Source organism: Hippocampus bargibanti, linkage group LG17 (genome assembly GCF_051943395.1).
Source record: "Hippocampus bargibanti isolate YZ-2025 linkage group LG17, ASM5194339v1, whole genome shotgun sequence".
NCBI classification, from domain to species: Eukaryota; Metazoa; Chordata; class Actinopteri; order Syngnathiformes; family Syngnathidae; genus Hippocampus; species Hippocampus bargibanti.
In genome coordinates this window covers 8,927,653-8,947,883 of record NC_142750.1, presented here as the reverse complement: position 1 = coordinate 8,947,883, position 20,231 = coordinate 8,927,653, and the positions used below count along the sequence as shown (strand labels likewise).

At 41.5% G+C, this 20,231-nt stretch overlaps 2 protein-coding genes across 5 annotated transcripts; one reads left to right on the top strand and one right to left on the bottom strand.

Annotated features, from left to right (window-relative positions):
• Positions 1-3,960: 3,960 nt before the first annotated feature.
• On the top strand, positions 3,961-20,216 carry mafk (MAF bZIP transcription factor K). Of its 2 annotated transcripts, none has more exons than XM_089018600.1 (3): positions 3,961-4,295; positions 14,769-14,837; positions 14,900-20,216. In XM_089018600.1, the coding sequence occupies exons 2-3, from the start codon at positions 14,793-14,795 to the stop codon at positions 15,338-15,340; spliced, it is 486 nt and encodes a 161-aa protein (XP_088874726.1). In that variant the 5' UTR covers positions 3,961-4,295; positions 14,769-14,792; the 3' UTR covers positions 15,341-20,216. The 2 variants fall into 2 exon arrangements, with proteins under 2 accessions (XP_088874726.1, XP_088874725.1); XM_089018599.1 differs by having other exon boundaries at positions 3,961-4,403.
• Positions 4,415-19,614, bottom strand: LOC148885570 (uncharacterized). 3 transcript variants are annotated; one of them, XM_089018605.1, is made up of 5 exons: positions 19,571-19,614; positions 19,377-19,425; positions 7,805-7,833; positions 7,534-7,650; positions 4,415-5,517 (listed from the first exon to the last, which is right to left on the bottom strand). In XM_089018605.1, exons 1-5 carry the CDS (start codon positions 19,612-19,614, stop codon positions 5,496-5,498), a joined length of 261 nt encoding a protein of 86 aa, XP_088874731.1. In that variant the 3' UTR covers positions 4,415-5,495. The 3 variants fall into 3 exon arrangements, with proteins under 3 accessions (XP_088874731.1, XP_088874730.1, XP_088874729.1); XM_089018604.1 differs by lacking the exon at positions 19,571-19,614 and adding an exon at positions 11,081-11,189 and having other exon boundaries at positions 4,415-7,430; positions 7,534-7,587; positions 7,815-7,833; positions 19,377-19,484; XM_089018603.1 differs by lacking the exon at positions 19,571-19,614 and adding an exon at positions 11,081-11,189 and having other exon boundaries at positions 7,534-7,587; positions 7,815-7,833; positions 19,377-19,484.
• Positions 20,217-20,231: the final 15 nt, after the last annotated feature.

The following is a 20,231-nucleotide window of genomic DNA, read 5'->3' as shown; positions in this document are numbered from 1 at the left end:
AACAAGGTAATCAAGTAATATAGCAAATACTATCATTTAGCTTAGTTCAATTCAATTCCGCGAAGTAAGCAGTGGGTGGCAGCGTCGACATGCCACTTGAATTGGAAGTGCCATATCATTCATGTAACTCGTAATGCTAAATGTTGGACACTTGTCTGAATTAAGTACTGTATTTCCATCTTGTCAGAATAAACTCGCGATGTAATGACTGCTCTAATGTGTCCCTGCCCTGTAACTCTTGTCTTGGGACGCCATCAAGAATCTCAGAGCATATTTCAGCACTGTAAATAAATGAACTACAGTACTATGGCCTCGCGTCAGTTTCTGCCGTTGGTTGAATAGTATTAAATCAAAACCTTTTTTTTTTAAGTTACGTTTCCAGCTGGCAAAATGTTTTCATCTCTTTGGCATGCGTTCAATGGAATGTTCAGTGGTGTCATATGGGAACTTTAGTTATGATGATAGCTTTTGTATGTCTTAGCAACAAATATATAACAATGCCCAAACATCTGCACTGGGAAGATATGAGCTCAATGTTGTGAATGGTCAACATAAAGCCTGATTTGATTTGAAGTTGGAGGTGGTAGGGAAAGATCTCTCCCACACTCGAAGGCCTCTGGTGCCAGATCAGATATCCAAGCTAGTTGAAGAGAATGACTCAGTTAAAAAAAGGCACAGTGATTAGTGACTCCATGATACTTCCTGTAATCCAAAACTCCTCAGACCGCACAGCTCGCCACTCTTACGAAAATTTGAAACACACACCACTCCCTTGCATCTCTCTGATGAGCATGGGTAAATAAATTTAAAAAAAAAGCACACAATTTCATCCCATAAATGTATTTAGACTCAAAGTACTTTAAAAAAAATCCATGTTATTAGGTAAATTTTCATGTATTTGAGAGATGAAGACTCATATTTGGAAGGGCATTATAGGTAATCTTATGTGGTCATAATATAGATATAATTATATAAAATACGAACATGGATTTTAAATTACAATATATACATAACAAAATTCACAATATGCACACAACAAAATTTTGAATAAAACATCCCTAATAATTACAAAATAATGCTGCACTATGGTTATTAATAAATCCTTTTCTGAATGATGCCAGGCCCTATTTCCAAGTGATCAAGTTTGGTGTAGATCTGAAAAATACTTGCAACTGAACAGAAGTAATTCTTTGCGATTGATGAATGCTTTTGATCTGTTCTTAGAAAGCCCCATCGCGCACAGTCACAAGTAAACCTTCGGAGCTGAGATGCACTATTTGAGCTCTGTGTGGAGTTTTTGACAGAGCCGAGCAACTCATTTTGATTACATGACATCAAAATGACTCAATAGTTGTTATGAAATATCTCAAGGTGCAATCTTAGGTCTACTCGACTTCATTATGTTACTGCTGTTTTTTGAGAATTTAACATTCATACTGTACATAACACACTGATTCATTGTATTTTCACATCATGCCTTTTATCAAGCATCTTCATCTTTATTAAGTTCACAGTTGCTTATTCTGTAGCCACATGGGGACATAAGCCGGTCGCAAGCCCGTCTATATACAGAGGGTTTTGTCAGGATGGGTATCCGACATAAAAGCTTGGGCAAAACAAACATGCGAATCAAACATCTGAAGATGGAGGACACTGTGGTGACCCCTGAAGGGAAAATCCAAAAAGAAGACTCGACTTTCACTGCAAAGGTTTTGATTGTATCTGAGTTATTATGAAACATAGTCCTTTAAATGGTAAAATCTCATTCCAGTATGGAATTTATCCAGAAGCACATTCTATTGGCTTCTTCCGATACTGCCCAAATATGCACGTTGGGTTTTCTGAAGTCAATAATAATAATAATAATAATAATAATAATAGGATTGGATTTGCCTTTATTAGTCTCACAGTGGAGAAATTTACATTTCTCATTAATCATTAATAATAGTACATTTCATTTATAAGCGCCTTTCAAAACTCTCAAAATTACTTTACTGTCACAGGATAAGTTTTTCTGTGGGTGAGCAGCAGCAGCCACGCGCGCCAGCGTTCACTCAGCCGGGAAGTAATGCAAATCGATCGAAAGCTGTCTATCTTGCTAGCTTCTTCTTCTTTTCCTTTCGGCTTTTCCCTTCAGGGGTCGCCACAGCGAATCAATGTCATCCATCTATCCCGGTTTTGTGCATCCTCTTCTCTCACATCTATCTTGCTAGCTAATAGATGGCCAGCTAGCTAGATAGCCATATAGCTAATAGATAGCCAACTAGATCTAATGTTGCTTTGAAAAGAGCTGACTCCCCCAACCCAGTTTTGAAATGAATGTGAATGGTTGTTTGTGTATATGTGCCCTGCAATTGGCTTGCAACCAATTCAAGCCTTGGTGTAAACCGCCTCTCACCACAAAAGTCATCTGGGACTTCAGATTTCAGATCACCCGCAACCCAAATGGGGACTAGTGTGAGAGAAAACAGATGAATGTCTAGTCTTTCTCACCAGATAATATCAACGTATGACATAACAACAAAACATTTTGTAGTAATTTTCCCAGTTTGTCATGGCAATAAATATGACAATTGAAGTTAAAATTTATGATCTAACATGCTGCGGGGGTCTCTCACATGGGTTATCCGAATGTTAGCCGAGAGCAACCAGATTAGAAAAATGAAAGCAAGTTGACTTATCTGATGATGTTCACAGGAGAAATGCAGTCTGGAGTCAACACGCATCTCCAGTGCTACGTGCTGAGCAGAACAACAAGCTTAGCCATTGACTCACTGGCTATTAAACATGACAGCATTTTAAATCACAAGTTAAGTGGCAGCAGGTGAAAGATCTGCGAGCATGTGTGCCTGCTAAGAATCAACGAGGGAGTGAGTCTTGTGTGCGATTCCACTTAGTCACACACGGACGGACCAGTGGTGGGAGTTCAAGAACGTGTCAAGTGAATTCTGAAATGTGTTTCTAAATCCACAATACATGTTTGAGGATAATGGCTGGAAACATGTCAAATAAACTATACAGTACTCTATTCGTACTCGAATGGGTTTTCCTGATCTATTGGGTGTGGCTAAAACAGGGCGTAGTGACAGAATCGGGGCCCCAGCGTGAGTCACCCCGTCCCAACTATTTAAGAACTTGAGCATCTTTATTAGGATCAACAGGCACTTTTGAGTGCCACGTTGTGAACCATACATGCATGAAGAACAATTTAGGGACACCGTTTACACCATGCCCAATTGGTGTTTCTCCCTGCTTAAGCCACTAGTACTATTTAGTGTAAACACTAAACTCACGTTACACCTTAACTCTGCTACAGTGTGAAATCTAGTGGAGCAAAAACTGTAACGTGTGTATTCTGGATCAGGGTGCTTAACTTAAAATGTGTCTACTCCAGTGCCAGGGTTTTAGTCATTTTCAGTCAAATTGCAGGATCCACAGAATATTGAGTTTTGGGACTACGCAAACATTCAATGCAGCGTACGAAATCTTAGACTTTCTTCGTCCATCAGAAAAAAAAATCCTAAATTATATGGGTTGGGAGTTATCTGAGCTTGAAATGGGGGTGACTGTACAAAAGGAATATGCTACCCCCTTATGGGAGGGGTTAGAATTATCTGCAACCCCGCAAGAAGAAACAAAACACGAACAAATTCGGTCATGGTGCTCAAAGTCAGGCTTTTCCATTCGGGAATGGCAGTGAATGAGGTAAGAGTGAATGGCCCCATTTTTGCTTTTTTTAAAAATACATTTTTACTTTAAACACAGTTTGTTTAATCGCTGAGCAAAAATAACTTGTGACTGCAGCGGGCCCAATAAGAACAATCCTGTGACTGCCGCTGCCCTGCATACTTTCCTCCGGAATGGAATGTTGCTGCTCCAGGCAAGCTTCACTTAACCCCCCCCCCCCCCCCCCCCGCCTCAATCACCCCGCTCCACATCCCCTTCCCCGCTTGTTGTTGCGCAAAATTGCTATTTAATATTTTATTTAACTTCAAAAGTAAACGTTTTCTTCGACCAGATTAAGACTTTTTTTCTCCGCTAGAAAAACAGACTTTTCTATTTTTGGCTTCCCCCCTCGCGGCGCTGACGTCAGCATTAAGATATTTTCATGAATGGAGGGGGCGGTCATGAGGACGCGGTGACGTCAGTGCCCGCGGAAGCGGGAGCGTGGAATGTTAGTAACATTGTTGTTGTTTTGGGGTGAATTGAGTTAGCAGGACGCTCCGCTCGCAGGCTGGCTGAGTCGCCGTCTGCCCGACTCAGCAAAGCGGCTTCGGCGGCCTCGTTATCCCTGGGTGAGTTCGGTTCCCACCTAACCGGACATATAAAAAAATCTATTTTTTTGTTTATATTTTATTTTTCTGCGCATTACAATCCACGGGGATCCACGCGCACCCAGACAGGTGAGTTTGTTTAATTTAAAACAAGTTTGGATTTGTCGCGAAAGTGCGGAAGTAAAAAAAAAAAAACAACAGTTTAAGTCGACACGTGTAAAATAAACGGTGGCTAAAAACGGCTTACTCGAGAGTTTTGCGGTTACGTTGAAATAAACAGACATTCGGAGTGAAAGGTGAAGGCTTTTAAAAGTAGCTGAAGTGAGCGCGTGCATTCGAATCAAACATTAAAAGTAGTAGTAGTACAAATGTAATTAAAATAATGTCACATGAATGATTGTATTATGACATTGATGATTATTTTTGAACGAAACTGACGCGATGAGTCTGTAAAAATCATTGTACCGCACTTCTGTTTTCATATTGGATGCAGCGTAAAAATAAAAACAGCCCAAATCCCAGCCTGCTTTTGACATCGGAATACAACACGTGGTGTACATTTTCGACTTGTAGGACAAAGGGCAGCATAAATCGTTAGACCACCGGTACTGGCAAGGCTTGGGGAAAAGGGTGGCATATACCTGGATCAATAATACCTTTTTTACCAGGCGCAAAAAAACAAAATAAGTATTGTGATGTGATTTTAGTGTCGACCCGCAAAATTATGCACTTGTAATAAATCAGGAAGAATCAGAATCAGAAAGCCACAATGGTGGACATTTGCAATCTACAGCAGCAAAATTAACAGATGTGGGAGGGTGTCAAAGATCAAACAAAGTCTATGCACAAAAGAAAATGTCAGGAGACTGTAATGTACAAGTGCACAAAAAGTATCTGTACATTGTGCAAAGTATAAAAATATCTAAAAGTAAAAATACCATATTTGATATACCTAACAGTATTGACTCGATAAGTGTTGACTTTCTTTTAATGAGCGTATGAGCTCAGTTGAACTCTGACGCAACTCCAATTATGTGCGATCACGATTTGAGTCACTTCTTTCACTCTAAATGTCACCATTTTCAATCTGGTTCCGGGTGGGTGCACAGAATGTGGGAGTGGGCACTCTCATCTGTCATGAGGTGACCATGTGCCTCCATTGAAGCCCGTTCCGCCTCCCTTATCCTCCTGTTTTTTTTTCTATGAAGTCCCAGGGCTGACTCACTTCTTTTCCACTTGTGCGCTTGTTGCGTGAGCGTGATGAAGCACATGAAATCCAGACAAGGGGGATATGTATTTATATTGTCACCAGTCATTGACTACTTTTGCCCGGGATGAAACGCAAGCAGCAGAATGCAAAACGCTCATGTGGTGGTGGTTGGTGGAGTGTTGTGAAAGTGACATAGCTGCGGTGAGCAATGTGATGACTCACAGGGATGTTTGCTCTGATGTGTTTTTGCCCACTGGCTTTGAGGGAGAGAGGCGGATGATTGGCTATGCAAGCCTGCGATTTTACTCACTGGTAAACATCATTTACGCAGCCAATAATACGTTGGTCGGTTACACCTGCGCAATCGAATGTGATCAAAATGGCATAATTGCTCCAAAAAGACATTGCTGGCTTTGTTTCATAGTATGGTTTTCTGAAAACCATCAAATAAAAATATTGACGGTTGAATAATAAATCCAATTCAAATTGCAAAAATCTGTACTGACAGTTCAGATTTTCACATGTAATGAATACGAGACATATTGGAAGCATTTTCTTGTTTGTAAACCCTTCATTACAGTAACTTGAACAATCCGTTATTCATGACTTCTTCATATTGTTTCAGTCGCAGTGGCTCTCCAAGGAAAATGGTCGCAAAAGTTCACAGTTTGTTTGATATGTGATTGACTGATTCATGTTTACACCACAATGGTTTGGTAGATTTTGTTGATGTTGTCATATTAAAACGCTTAGAGTCAAAACTGTTGAGTATACTGTAATTGGAGTAGAGCAATAAATTGCTGTTTATACAAACCCGTGGTTCAGTTGCCACTTTTTAGCATCGGGCTAATCTATGTAACCAAATGTTTTTCTAATTCTTCAGATTTTTACTAATTGAGGATTTTGGGGTTGTTCTCAGATTACCAAACTGAAAAAAAAGAAAACCGTCATCGATATAATCAAAGATCGACCAATCTATCTAAACTATTTCAACAACTTTTTAAACTCACTAACTGCCAGACGTGCAAAAATGTGTCCATTCCAGGGTTTATGTCATTGTACTTGAAGGCCATCAATGAAAAGGTTTGTTCAGCCGTCAGCTGTACTTCTTTGAAGGTGTTGGACATTTCGCACCTCATCCGAAGAGCTTCGTCAGCGAACTAAAGTTGTGCTGGTAACTCTGGCCCATGATGCTAATGATGTGATACCGTCTACTATTTTTAAAGGAATTCTTGTCCATGTTAGCATGATGCTAATGAGTGGATACCAGAGCTAATGAGGCAATCAGAGCATACAATATTAGGGGTAATCAGACAGAACAAAAGAAGTCATCAGATTAGCGTCAGGGAGTAGTCTACTGTCCCCCAATTTTAGGGCAGTGACCTATCAGAGTAGAGGTCTGGGACCGCCACTACTGTCTATTAGGGATAGAGTTACCAGCACAACTTTAGTTCGCTGACGAAGCACTTCGGATGAGGAGTGAAACGTCCGACACCTTCAAAGAAGTACAGACGACGGCTGAAGAAACCTTTTCATAGATGGACCACTACTGTACGACTGAGAGACTACACATCTGTACTCATAGGCGTAACATGGGCCAAGATTATTAATTTGTCGGGATGTCATTGGGAATTCCTTGCTGGTTTGGATGGGTCTGAATCGCTGATGCACATTTTGCAACTTCCTGGTTCCACACCGAATGAGAATGCAAGCAGGAAGCACACATCCAGAATGCCTGAGCTTGTTGTTTTGGAGTGCACAGCGACTGCTAAACGTGAGCTTTTTGTCTGCTGTTATTCACACACGGCTTTTCCATGCGGGCTCATTTTCCCAGGGCTCGTTCTGCATTCTTGAAATTGTCTTTGGAATACAGCGCGTTCTCCACCCTTTCCGCACCAAAGATCTCCGGTGGTCATGCCAACCGTTGCTCGGGCTACTTTTCCTTCCTTTCTTGTGAAACAACGGGATTTTCCAGGAAACGTCAGATCGGGGAGGGTGCGATTCCCTGCCTGCCGCTTGGGGCTTTTAACAGTAAACAGCATGACTCACCGCTCGGCTATGCGCCACGTTTCCTTCACACCGGATCTCGGCGAATGTGCTGCGCTGGGTGAAAGAGAGTGGAATTTGCACATGTACAGGGTCTGTTGGATGAATTTCAACAGCCGCCTGGGAAGAAAAAAAAAAGAAAATAGAAAAGTGACAAAAGATTATCTGCAAAGGGGTGACTTCAAGTCTGCCCTATGAACAAGGAAATAGAAAGAAGGAAAACAAGGCGGTTGTGCGTTGTTTATTTTTGGAGAGGGCTTGGCCCTCCAGTTACCTGTCGCTACCTTGAACTTGACCAGATGCCTGAAAAAAAACATAATCAATGAACAATTTTCAAATATTGCTAGCACTGAAAAATCATGACAACATGCAAAGTGGATTAGCGTCAAAAGTGAACGTTTAACCACTTTATAGTAAATAAATAGTATGTATTTTTTTTTTTTTACTTTTCACTTTCATCACTGCCGGAACCAATGAAACCAATCGATGTGCAATTTGGATTTTTGCCCATGCAGGTTGTTTAACCTGCTCTCTTTATGTACATTAACTCATTCACTGCCAAATGATGTGCAAATGTGTCCACTCCAGTGCCAGGGTTTTTGTCATTTTCACTCCAATTGCAGGACCTACAGAATATTGAGTTTTAGGACTACATAAACATTCAATGCAGCGTTAGAAACCTTAGACTCTCTTCTTTCATCAGAAAAAAAAGAGTTAATTCCTAAATTATATGGGTCTGGAGTTATGTGAGCTTGAAATGGGGCGGCTGTCTAAAATACATACAATGCAATACATACATATTGGTTTATATGGTGCTTTAACAACAGCTAAAGCTGTAACAAAGAGCTAACATGGACAAAATGCAAAGTCTGCCCCCTTGTGGAAGGGAAAAAAAACATTACCAGAGGTCTGACCAGCGCTTTATCAGCACCCCACGCAAGAAAAAACAAAACCCGAACAAATTCGGGAATGGCGCTCCACGTCACACTTTTCAATTCCCGAATAAATTCAGCAATGGCAGTGAATGAGTTAATGAACAAAGTATCGTTTAAAGTATATGTGATGAAAGACATATAAGCGCAGGGGTAAAAAAAAAAAAAGTTTGGTCTTTTGTTGTTTGTCTTATTCGCAGACATGCGATGTGGGATTGTTTTTGAAAAACAAGAGGGGAAAAAATAGACCCGAGGTGTCCAAAAATACCCTAGAAAGCATCCATTACAAAGTGATGCTTCCGCCCAAAACAACGCGACACACGCTCTGCTCTCCACACCAGTCACGGCCTGCGTGTTCATTGCACGTATTGACTCGCCGCGCCATCTTTTATCTCCAACCCTGTGGCGACGAATCACTTTTGTCGCTTTGTTGCGGATGAGCCATTGCGTTATTCCAATACAATCGTTATTGCTGGGGATTTCTGAGGTAATGCAGTTAGGTGAGTTTAGGTTAAAAAAAGGCAAGAAAGAAGAAAATAAACTTTCCAGGATTGGATTGGATTTGCCTTTATTAGTCTCACAGTGGAGAAATTTACATTTCACAGCAGCAAAGTTATGAAAGAAATGAAAGAGAGATGCTGTTTGATCAGTTTCTCCCTATAGGAAATAATCCGTTCTGAAATTTAAAATTGTCACCTGTTATGAAATAGAATGAATTCTATTAAAGTCAACGTTCATGAAAAAGAAAGAAAATGAAATAATAAATAAATAAATAGCCATCACCTGCTGCTGTTTGGGTCGCGGCAGCAGCAGCAGCTTCAGTAGGAAAGCTCAGATTTCCCTCTCCCCAACCACTTCTTCCAGCTCTTCCAGGCGGATCCCGAGGCGTTCCCAGGCCAGCTGGGTGACATAGTCTTTCCAGCATGTCCTGGGTAATCCCTGGGGTCTTCTGCTCGTGGGATATGCCCGGAACACCTCACCAAGGAGGCATTTGTTCCGGTTTTGTTTTTTCGTGCCTGGGTGCCGATAAAGTGCTGGCCATGGCCTTTGGCAATGTTTTTTCCTTTCCACAAAGGGGAAGCATTTTCCCTTTTTCCCCATGTTAGCGCTTTGATCCAGCTTCAGCTGTTGTTAAAGCCCTACATAAACCAATATGGGGACGTGTCCACTCCAGTGCCAGGGCTTTTGTCATTTTCGCTTAAATTCCAGAGCCCACAGAATGTTGAGTTTTGGAACTGCATGGGCATTCAATGCAGTGTTGGAAACCTTGGACTCTCTTCTTTCATTAGGGGAGAAGAGTTAAATCCTGGACTGTATGAATCTGGAGATGTGGGGGCGGCTGTCGGGGGTGCAGTGCAATAAAGTCTCTTCCCACCTTCAAGTCCCATTTCAAAACCCCACCTATTTAAAATTGCATTTTCTGTGTAACTCTCTCCCTTGTTTCTATTTATAATTGTATTTTATTTATTGCATTCTATTTGTGATTGTATTTTATTTATTGTCGTACCTATGCTTGTCTGTGACTGTAAAGTGTCATTGAGAGCTTTGAAAGGCGCTTAAAATGTAATGTATTATTATTAATACATGCATATTGGTTTTGTGGAGCGCTTTAGCGGCGGCTGAGGGAGTAGCGGAGCGCTAACATGGAAAAGGTTGCCCCCTTGCGGAGAGGAGGGGACATTGCCAGAGGCCATGGCCAGTGCTTTATTGGCACCCAAGCATGAAAAAACAAAACCAGAACAAAATCGGAAATGGCGCTCTACGTCATACATTCCATTTTCGAGTACAATTTGTGAATGGCAGTGAATGAGTTAACAATATATAGCTGGCTCGCTATCTATCTAGCTCGCTGGCTATTAGCTATCAAGTGAGCTAGCTTTCTATCTATTTGAGTTACTTTCGGGTTGAGTGAATGCTGGCGCGTTTGGCTGCCGCTGCTCACCCACAGAAACATTTAGCCTGTGACTGTAAAGTGACCTTGAGAGTTGTGAAAGGCGCTTATAAATGAAATGTATTATTATTATTGCATGTTGGACAGCCGCTCTTATTTCAAGCTAATATAACTCCAGACCTGTATGATTTAGGAATTAACTAAGAGTGTCTAAATTTTCTAAAGCTGTATTGAATGTTTATGTAGTCCTAAAACTCAATATTCTGTGGGCCCTGGAATTCAAATGACAATGACAAAAACCCTGGCACTGGAGTGGACACATTTTTGCACATCGTCTGGCAATGAATGAATTAAAAAGATGTGTGAATTCACAGTTCTACTGTATATCAAAACATTTTTACAACCGAGCTCCTGGCATGTGCACACAGGCTACATTTGATTTGTTTGGGCACGTGAACTCCAGCAGACACATCGGAATTCCAGACGTTTTTTTACACTGCAATTGTTGTTTAACAAGTGAGGAAGAGTCTCACCCCCGGGCCCCCTCCTCTTTCCCCTTTCGCCGTTCCCTTGTAGTGGAGTACACGGCGGGAAATTTGCTCCGGTGAACATTTGCATGAGAGGCCTCCGACACATGTGTGTTTACTCAGGAATGTGGTTTTTGTTCTCAAAGTGAACCATCTGTTCTCTTTTTTTCCCCTCTTTGGAGGTATTTTCCCAGACTTGCCTTTGCAGAATGGCCTCTCACGAGTTGTTTTCTTGATTGCGTCTGTTGTACACCAGCGCCTGGGTTCTATCACGCGAGTTCTTGCGGAGGAAATGTTGGCATCTTGAACCTTAGAAAAACACAGAAATGCCTAAAGAATTTCAGAAAAAAAACAAGATCTTCGTTCTCGCGAGAGGCCTCCTTGTATAAAGAAAAGGGGCCTCCCGTACTGCCAACATGCAACACGTTCCCCTTAATCGTCAGAAGGAATATTCCCAGGGACCCCCGTGCTGACGCAATGAGACATTTTCCAACTACTTGCATATGAGGACTACTATATATAAATATGTAGACTTTGGTTATGCGGCTGGGTTGATGTCGTTAGAATCCCGAAACAGGGCTTAGTGGTTTACATTAATTAGTCATCCGTTTTAGCAGGCTAGAACACTTTGATGTTAGTCTCTATCCTATGAACTGAGATGTCGTATTGATCATTTCTCACAATAATTTTAAGAGATCACATGTACAACAGTCGCAGAAAATCCCAATTCCCTATCAGAATAAGTTGTAAATCATCTTTACCCATTGAGATGAATTTAATAAGTAGTATGTGATGGACCCACAAAAAGACAACTAAAATGTGTTCAGTGTGTTTTTAACTCATTCACTGCCATTCACAAATGTATTCAGGAATTGAAAATAAGACGTAGAACGCCATTCCCAAATTAGTTCAGTTTTGTTTTTTTCTTGCTTGGGAAATGCTGCCCCCTTCCACATGGGGGCAGCATTTCCTTTTTTCCATGTTAGCGCTTTATTCCACGTTCAGCTGTTGTTAAAGCACTATATAAACCAATATGTATGTATTGCATTGTTGTATTTTGGACAGCCACCCTCATTTCAAGCTCATATAACTACAGACCCATATAATTTAGGAATTAACTCTTTTTCCTTTTCTTCATTCTGACGAATGAACACAGTCTAAGGTTTCAAATGCTGTATAGAATGTTTATGTAGTCCGAAAACTCGATATTCTGTGGGCCCTGGAAATCAAGTGACAATGACAAAAACCCTGGCATTGGAGTAGACACATTTTTTGCATGTCTGGCGGTGAATGAGTTAATGCGGAAGCACCATACTTCAAAAAAACTAAATAAAGCAAACGCCAAGACATCAGTTTTTCAATTGCAACTCCTTGTATGTGAGGTTTGGTCACTTGGAGGCAATATAATACAGTTGGAGTGTGGTGTCTTGGTTTGTCCGCTGAAAACTAGTTTGTATGCTAAGATTATATTTTCGCCAATTTAATGTTCATAAAGCGAAAAGTTCGTGAGCTAAAGCGTTCGTAAGATGAGGTATCACTGTACACAGTTTAATTTGACCATACTCTTAAATTGTGACTGTTCGAATTGTACAAAGAGTAATGTTATCGTGGCTTTCGAGTCACACTTGGGCCTTCTTGGCAACTTTTTTTTTAATGTCGATCATGATGGGAGCTAAGTAATTATTGAGGTGGTACTCGGTGTAAAAAGTCTGAGGACCACCGCTACCCCACCCCAGGGAATATTTCGAGCATATCACTTCGGGTGATACTGTCGACTCGGCAGAAATGGGGCCTAGCGTGGCGTCTAAATTTACCTGCAGAGATAAATAAGGGCATGCAAGGGCTTAGGGAAGCCCGGCGATTTGAGCAGCGGGATGCTGATAGACGACATTGTCTGCCGGTAAAAATATACCCGTGACTACGAGGGAAACTATTCCGTCGTGACACTGGGAATTTTCCACAAGGCACTCCGCTAAAGGTCAACATGACTGTACGCTAAATGTAATGCTGACGTGACATTAATTTATGCCCTGTCATGTGGTGGTGGGTGTTACGGAGGGACCCCCTCCTCACCATCTTGTTGGGAGGGGGGGGGGGGGGGGTACTCACACAGCCGACTTATTTGTCGGCTGTGTGAGCTCGGCTGCTGCGGTCATGAATGAGCCTTGTTTACCCGCTCGCTGACCATGTGACTCACACTCCCACGCCCATTCACAGAGACGTTGCCATGGTAGCCACAGAGCACGAAACGCGGCACTTCCAAGTCTTGAAATAGAGCCTTTGCTTTTGGTCCCGGGGTTGTTTTGTTTTGTTTTTTTTGGGGGGGGCAACACACAACTCTGTGACCATAAGGGGGATCCTGCCTTATTCTAATGCACGACATTTTTGAGACAATCGGCTCAGATGTTGTTGTCCTCTGCTGTTACGCGTGGCCAATGGCAAAATGCTAACAGTTGGTGGAGAGGCAATAAAGAGCTTTCAATGATCTGCAATTGAGCAAACATTTTAGGATCCTGTGTTTTTAGGTGTCAATTTGGCCATTCAGTTCCTAATTGGAGAACATTGAACACAAGTTCACCTGTAAAGGCCATCGTGAATTTTTAGATTCATCCCTAAACACAATTTTGCTGGTTTGAAAGGGGAGTAAAAGAAGCCATTTTCATAAAACAGCAAAATTATTCACTAAACCGCCATGGTGGGGTGAGGTTCAATTTGGATCGTTCATACAACAGCCTGCTTAGGCAACATAGGCTTAGTTATGCTGATGAGGTGATACTAGAGCAAATGGGGCAATTAGGCCAGTCGTATACCTCATAATCAGGCAAGACAATAGAAGTAATCAGTCAGGACAATAGAAGTAATGAATGGAGCCGCAGGGAGTAGTCCTATGCTCCCCCCAACCTGAGAGCAGGGACCAACCATAGAAGAGTCCGGCACCGCCACGTCTGGGCAGTAGGGATATATATAGGGCCGAAACTACCAGCAAGACTTTAGTTCGCTGATGAAGCAACTTGGATAAGAAGCGAAACGTCCGACACCTTCAAAGAAGTACAGATGACGGCTGAAAAAAACATTTTCGTCGATGGACCACTTCTGTACAACTGAGAGTTTACACAGACGTACAGTACAGTATATGCGCGAGTCTGCGTTTGACTAAAAGTTGCTCTCAAGGTTTCATTTGAAACCTGAATGAATGAAATAAAACGGTCATACAGTTGAAGCACCGTCAGCCAGCACTGCTGATTGTGAAGGCCTTGGGCAGAATAGTGACATCGGAATATTAACTCATTCTCTGCCATTCCCAAATTCCGATTGAAAAGTGTGACTTGGAGCGCCATTCCCGAATTTGGTCGGGGTTTGTTTTTTTACTTGCGGGGAGTGTAAATATAGCACTGGTCAGACCTCTGGCAATGTACCACGAGGGGACAGCATTTGCCTTTTGTCCATGTTAGCGCTTTGTTACAACTTCCACTATATACTGTATATCAATATGTATATTGTATTTTGTACAGCCGCCCCCATTTCAAACTCAGATAACTCCAGCCCCATATAATTTAGGAATTAAGTCTTTTTTTTCTGATAAAAAAATCTGTGGTTTCTTACGTTGAATTGAATGTTTATACTGCCCTAAAACTCAGTATTTTGTGGGTCCTGCAATTTGAGTGAAAATGACAAAAACCATGGCACTGGAGTGGACACATTTTTGCAAATCATCTGGCAGTGAATGAGGTAAGACTGATATCTGATTGGACGAAGCAGTGCTGCCACGAGAAACACTGCAAAATGAATATACGGTGTTCCTAAGGCCTTGCTTGGGTCTTGCTGTGTGAGTAAAAAGATGGTACGAGTATTTTGAATGACTAACACTGTTCCTATCTACTGCCTCAGTGCGTCTCCTGTGTGAGTGTCTGCATGCAGGGAATGACGACTCCTTTCAAGACGAGCAAAGCTTTAAAGGTAAGCCCCGGATATGAAGTAATTTTGGGCTCGATATCGACATTGCGTTTTCTGGGCCACAGGTCAAGAAGGAGTCGGGCGAGAATGCCCCGGCCCTTAGCGACGACGAGTTGGTGGCCATGTCCGTGCGGGAGCTAAACCAGCACCTGCGCGGACTGACCAAGGAAGACGTGGTGCGGCTGAAGCAGCGACGGCGCACACTCAAGAACCGAGGATACGCCGCCAGCTGCCGCATCAAGCGCGTCACCCAGAAGGAAGAGCTGGAGCGCCAGAAGATGGACCTGCAGCACGAGGTGGACAAATTGGCCCGGGAAAACGCTAGCATGCGGTTGGAGCTGGAGGCCCTCCGCGCTAAGTACGAGGCGCTCCAGTGTTTTGCCAGGACTGTGACCCGCGGCAGGCCCCTGTCGCCGGGTAAAGTGGCGACCACCAGCGTCATTACCATCGTCAAATCGTCCAACCACAACAGCTCCGGTCCGACACCCTTTTCGGCGCCGTCCTAGTGTCCGTTGCACTGGGCTTTATTTACCCGCCTGACCATTACTTGGCCTCATCCTGCTCCGAAAGGAATCTCGGTAGGAAGACTGAAAGTGGATCGACAGGATGATAAGCCCCAAGTGATCTTATGCTGCATTCATGACTCTCTGTCCTTTATCTTAACACCCCTTTTACCTTAAACGCACACACAGACCTTATATCGCTGGGTTGCCTTTGGGGATCCTCCCCCAAATCCGTTCAGTTTACACTTTGGACCAACATTCCCAACTTTTTTTTTACTCATTCACTGCCAGACATACAAAAATGTGTCCACTCCAGTGCCAGGGTTTTTGTCATTTTCACTCAAATTGTCGGACCCACAGAATACAGGTAACAAACATCTAATTTACGACCGAGTTCCGTTCAGACCAAAGGGTTTTAAGTCAAATTGGTTGTAAGTCCATTCAAAATCCATTCAAAATGTTGAATAGAGACTCGGAGGCTAAACCCCCCCACCCCTGATGCCATCCCACGGTCGATTGCTGTGCGAGAGTGAGATGCTGGCTGCCTGGCCAAAATTGTCCTACGTGTTGCCGGCCTGCTAGTGCGTTGTGGTGCCAGGCGTAGAATTAAAATGAAAAAAAAAAAAGGGGTCTGGAGGTCATGGTCGTAAGTACGGGTGGTCGTAAGTCGAGCTGGTCGTAAGTCGGATCTTACCTGTATTGAGTTTTAAGACTACAATACAATACAGCGTTAGGAACCTTAGACTCTTTCTAGTTCTTTCATCCAAAAAAATAGTTAATTCCTAAATTATAATAATATATAATAATAATAATACATTTCATTTATAGGCGCCTTTCAAAACTCTCAAGGACACTTTACAGTCACAGGATAGTCGTTCAGCGGGTGAGCAGTGGCAGCCAACCGCGCCTGCGTTCACTCAACTCGGAAGTAACAAAGTAAAAAAAATAAAATAAAATAAATAATACGATAACACAAAGACACAGAGAGTCATTCATTCTTCAGCACTTTCTGTACTCTCTTTGTGACATGAAGCAGTTCTAGATGACAGAGGAAAGGATCAAATTATATGGTTCTGGAGTTATCTGAGCTTGAAATTGGGGCGGATGCACAAAATAACAATGCATACATATTGATTTATATAGCCTAACAACAGCTGACTTGTCACAAATTGGTAACATGGACAAAATGCAAATGCTGCCCCCTTGTGGAAGGGATAAAAACATAGCCAAGTGTCTGATCAACGTTTTATCGGCACCCCCGTAAGATAAACCAAAACCCGGTGGTTTGGGAATGACGCTCCACGTCACACTTTTCAATTCCCAAATAAATTTGGGAATGGCAGTGAATGAGTTAGGGTGGGGGGGGGGGGGGGTTATCGTTGTAGGCGTTCCAAAAGTTACTGTTTTTATTTCGTTTCGGGCATTATTTGAACAGATGTGAGGCCATCAGCATTTAACAGCTTATCTCACAATAGGCTTCCAATAACCTCCAAGCTAACGCCGATGATCTCAAATCTGTCTGAATGAGACCTAAATAAAAGGGGACGTCTCCAGTGACTTTTGGTACAGTCTGTATTTGCACTATGCAAACTACCTTTCCCTCCCCTCCAAAACCGTCCAAATAACACCGGCAGGGTTCCCCTTTTTGCCTGAGCACAGAGATTTAGAAAAATAAAGCCCAAAAAGAGAAAAAGAAAAATTTCGACATGCCTTTGGGTGGCAGCACCAGTCCACAATCTTGGTTTGAAATGATGTCAAACCACACCGAATCATTTCCAAGCATATCAAGCGCTGCCTTGATTATTTGCGTGCCTGGATGTCCAACCTGTTTACGGAGTCAGCGGATTGCGTTCATTTTTGTCATGTAGCAAGATACATTTGGACTTTATGGGGAGATTTGTTGATAATTTTACACCGTTTTCCCCACAGAGCACTTATAAGGATATTTTGGTTGTAGTATAGGACAACATCAATCCAAAAGATGTCAGTCAGGAAGAGAGTGTCATTCAAAAAAAATTACATAAAATTACATTGCTGCAAGAGCGAACAGTTTATTTCTGTCGAGCGACAATTAACTGTGTGAATGCTGAGAAACGACCCCAGAAATAAATTACAAATACTAATTCTTGGAATGTTTATGTCATTAATATTGCAACTTTATCTTCTTATTAATTCACTTCTTGTGTAAAATGAGTTTCCATGAAATGGTACCATTTTTCTCATCAAGTTCAGAGCATTTTTCCCCCCGTCCAAATACTAATTTTCTCTTAATATTATAGAGCTGTGACTGTACATTTTTTACTCTCTCTATAAATTTGTTTTACCATAGAATTAGATTTTTTTTGATCTTATCACGCAGTTTTTTCAAAATAATTAGCCATAACCTTTACCATAAACTGTATTTTATTTATAATTTTGGGAGGTCATCCTTTTATGAAACATTTTTGGGTTATAAAAAATGTTAACTAGATTATTATAGTTAATTTCCCCCCCCTCCTCAAATTGTAACTTTAATGTCTCATTGGAACTTGTAAAAATAAAACCTAATCATTTACTTCGTTATGTAAATTATGTAACTTTTTAGGAGTATGAAATTAAGGACTATTGTTTCCATATATGTATGAGTTTCTTTTGTTATTGTTCTTAAACAAAATGTGCTTGTTTTTTTTTTTTTTTTTTTTTTTTTTGGGGGGGGGGGGTCATTCCTAGCACTTATTTGCGATAAATCCGAATAACGAGGTGCCACACAAAAAAGCGACAATGACTTGGCATCTTCAAGCACTTAGAAATGCCCCCGATTGTTCTTGCGACACCCTCTATTCCATTTTTTTACTTGTATTTGGACTTCAATTGGGTGCCGGACTCTCTCAGCATTCACACACGATTTTCTGAGTAGACTACAATTTCTAGTGAGGTTATTTCTGTCTCTTAAATGCCACTCTTTGGAAGGTCATCCATATTGGATGAAGTTAAAATAACATAATGATAGGTCTTTACCAATAAAATACTTCCCGTACATTAAAGCTTTGGACTTCAGGCTTACTTTCAGCTGCGGTCACTTCACTCCGTCCAGAAAGTTAAAGTGTCATTCCTATTGCAGGGTCAAGGCCAAAAGTTGCTGCTGGTGACTCAGAAATACTGACGATTATTTTTATTTTCAATATTTTCCCCTTGTTTTTGTTTCCGTTGTTTTTAACACACTCATCTATGGGAGAACTCCTGAAGATCACCTCATAAGCAGGTAGAAAGTAAAACGAACCATTCGGTTACCATGGCAACCAATTGTCGGAACCGTCCATGCTTTTAAGGCCTTGGGAAAAAATCAAAACGCCTGCTCATGTCCAGACTTATGGTGACTTATGGCCCCAACGCCCCAGCCTGAAAGACAGTAGACAGATGGGAGGATTGGGCGTGGAGGGGCAGGGGTGTGGGTCTTTGCTGCTGTACAACCTGCTGTGACCTTACAGCTGTGTTCTTATTCTGTTTTTGTACTTTGTATCTTATGTCCTCTTCCTGACACATAGGTTTTATATTCACCAATACATGATATAAATACATGACGTATTTTTGTATATTTATGTTACTATCGTGGGAGTGGTGTGGCTTACGTAACCGTTCTTCTGAAGTCCACGTACTATTCGTAATTGATGGCGAAGATGTATCAAGACAGTACATTTACAATGACAAAACTATTTTTACCATGACTTTGAGTATTTATATGCCACAGACCATTGGTCTCATCATTTTTTTTTTTTGTTTTTGTTGTTCTGTCCACATGACTGAGGCCCAAAATGCCGTAGTTTTTTTGTGTTTTACTTCACTTAAATTAAGTTGACATTCTGACGGTTCACTTTTGATGTAAAAAAAAAAAGTGCAAAAATCTAAACGGCCATTGTTGTTATCATGTTTGACTCCCATGTGTTATTTGTAAGCATGCATGTACAGCACACGTTGTGTGCATTATTGTTGACGCTTATTTGTTTCCGAATTTACTTTGAACGATGATGGTGATGCTTTTGTAACAGCCGTTGAACCTTACCTGAATTTCCACAGCTGCTAAATTGAATTCTGTCCCTCCACAACGAAGCCTGAGGCAACATAAAATTAAAAATGACATATGGAAGATTTCAGGCGCCAGCGACCTCATGTGGTAAAACGAGGCATTATCAGGTCTGAACAAGTCCAGTGCTGTTCCAGTCCACTTTGGTTTCTAAAGTGCCAAAAACAACAAACCTTTTTCCAGTTGAATCAAGTATGTTGCCGGGTCTCACATGCATGCTACCTATAAAATACCAGAGGGGGAAAATAGCCGTTTTACACTAAGCAGTAACATGTACAAGATGGAAGACAAAGATGACATACATGACCTTTTTGGAGCTGTGTAAGCAGTCTGTTTCTTCCTCGGATCTTTCACATGCATTCTCATATGAGCCATAATGATGGCAGCCGAGAAATGTTCTTAAATAGATGAGCGTTGATTCATGTAGTTGTCCAAACAAGCTCAACCAGTCAAACAAGCTACAGATTAAAAGAAAATTGTGTAGCACTTTGGAAAATCACTAATAGAGAATGTGGATGCAATTTCTTGCCATGTTTTGTGCAGGCTAAAAATAGCTGCGAGAAGACAACAGATGTCGTTACTCTGCTCTTGCGTATTTATTTCATTCATTTGTTGAATTTTCATAGAGACAGCTAAATTCTGATTATTTTTTGGTCAACTTATTTTCTGATATGTCCTCTTCCTCTATTGAGCTAGCCTGGTTTGTAAATCCTGTTTGTCTCTGCTGCGTTATTTTCAACCATGCTAAATTATTCCGTGACATGTCTGCTGTCTCATTTTTTTGTACTCACAAATAAAGACTTCCCGCTGTTTAAAAGAGTGGCACCACTCTGC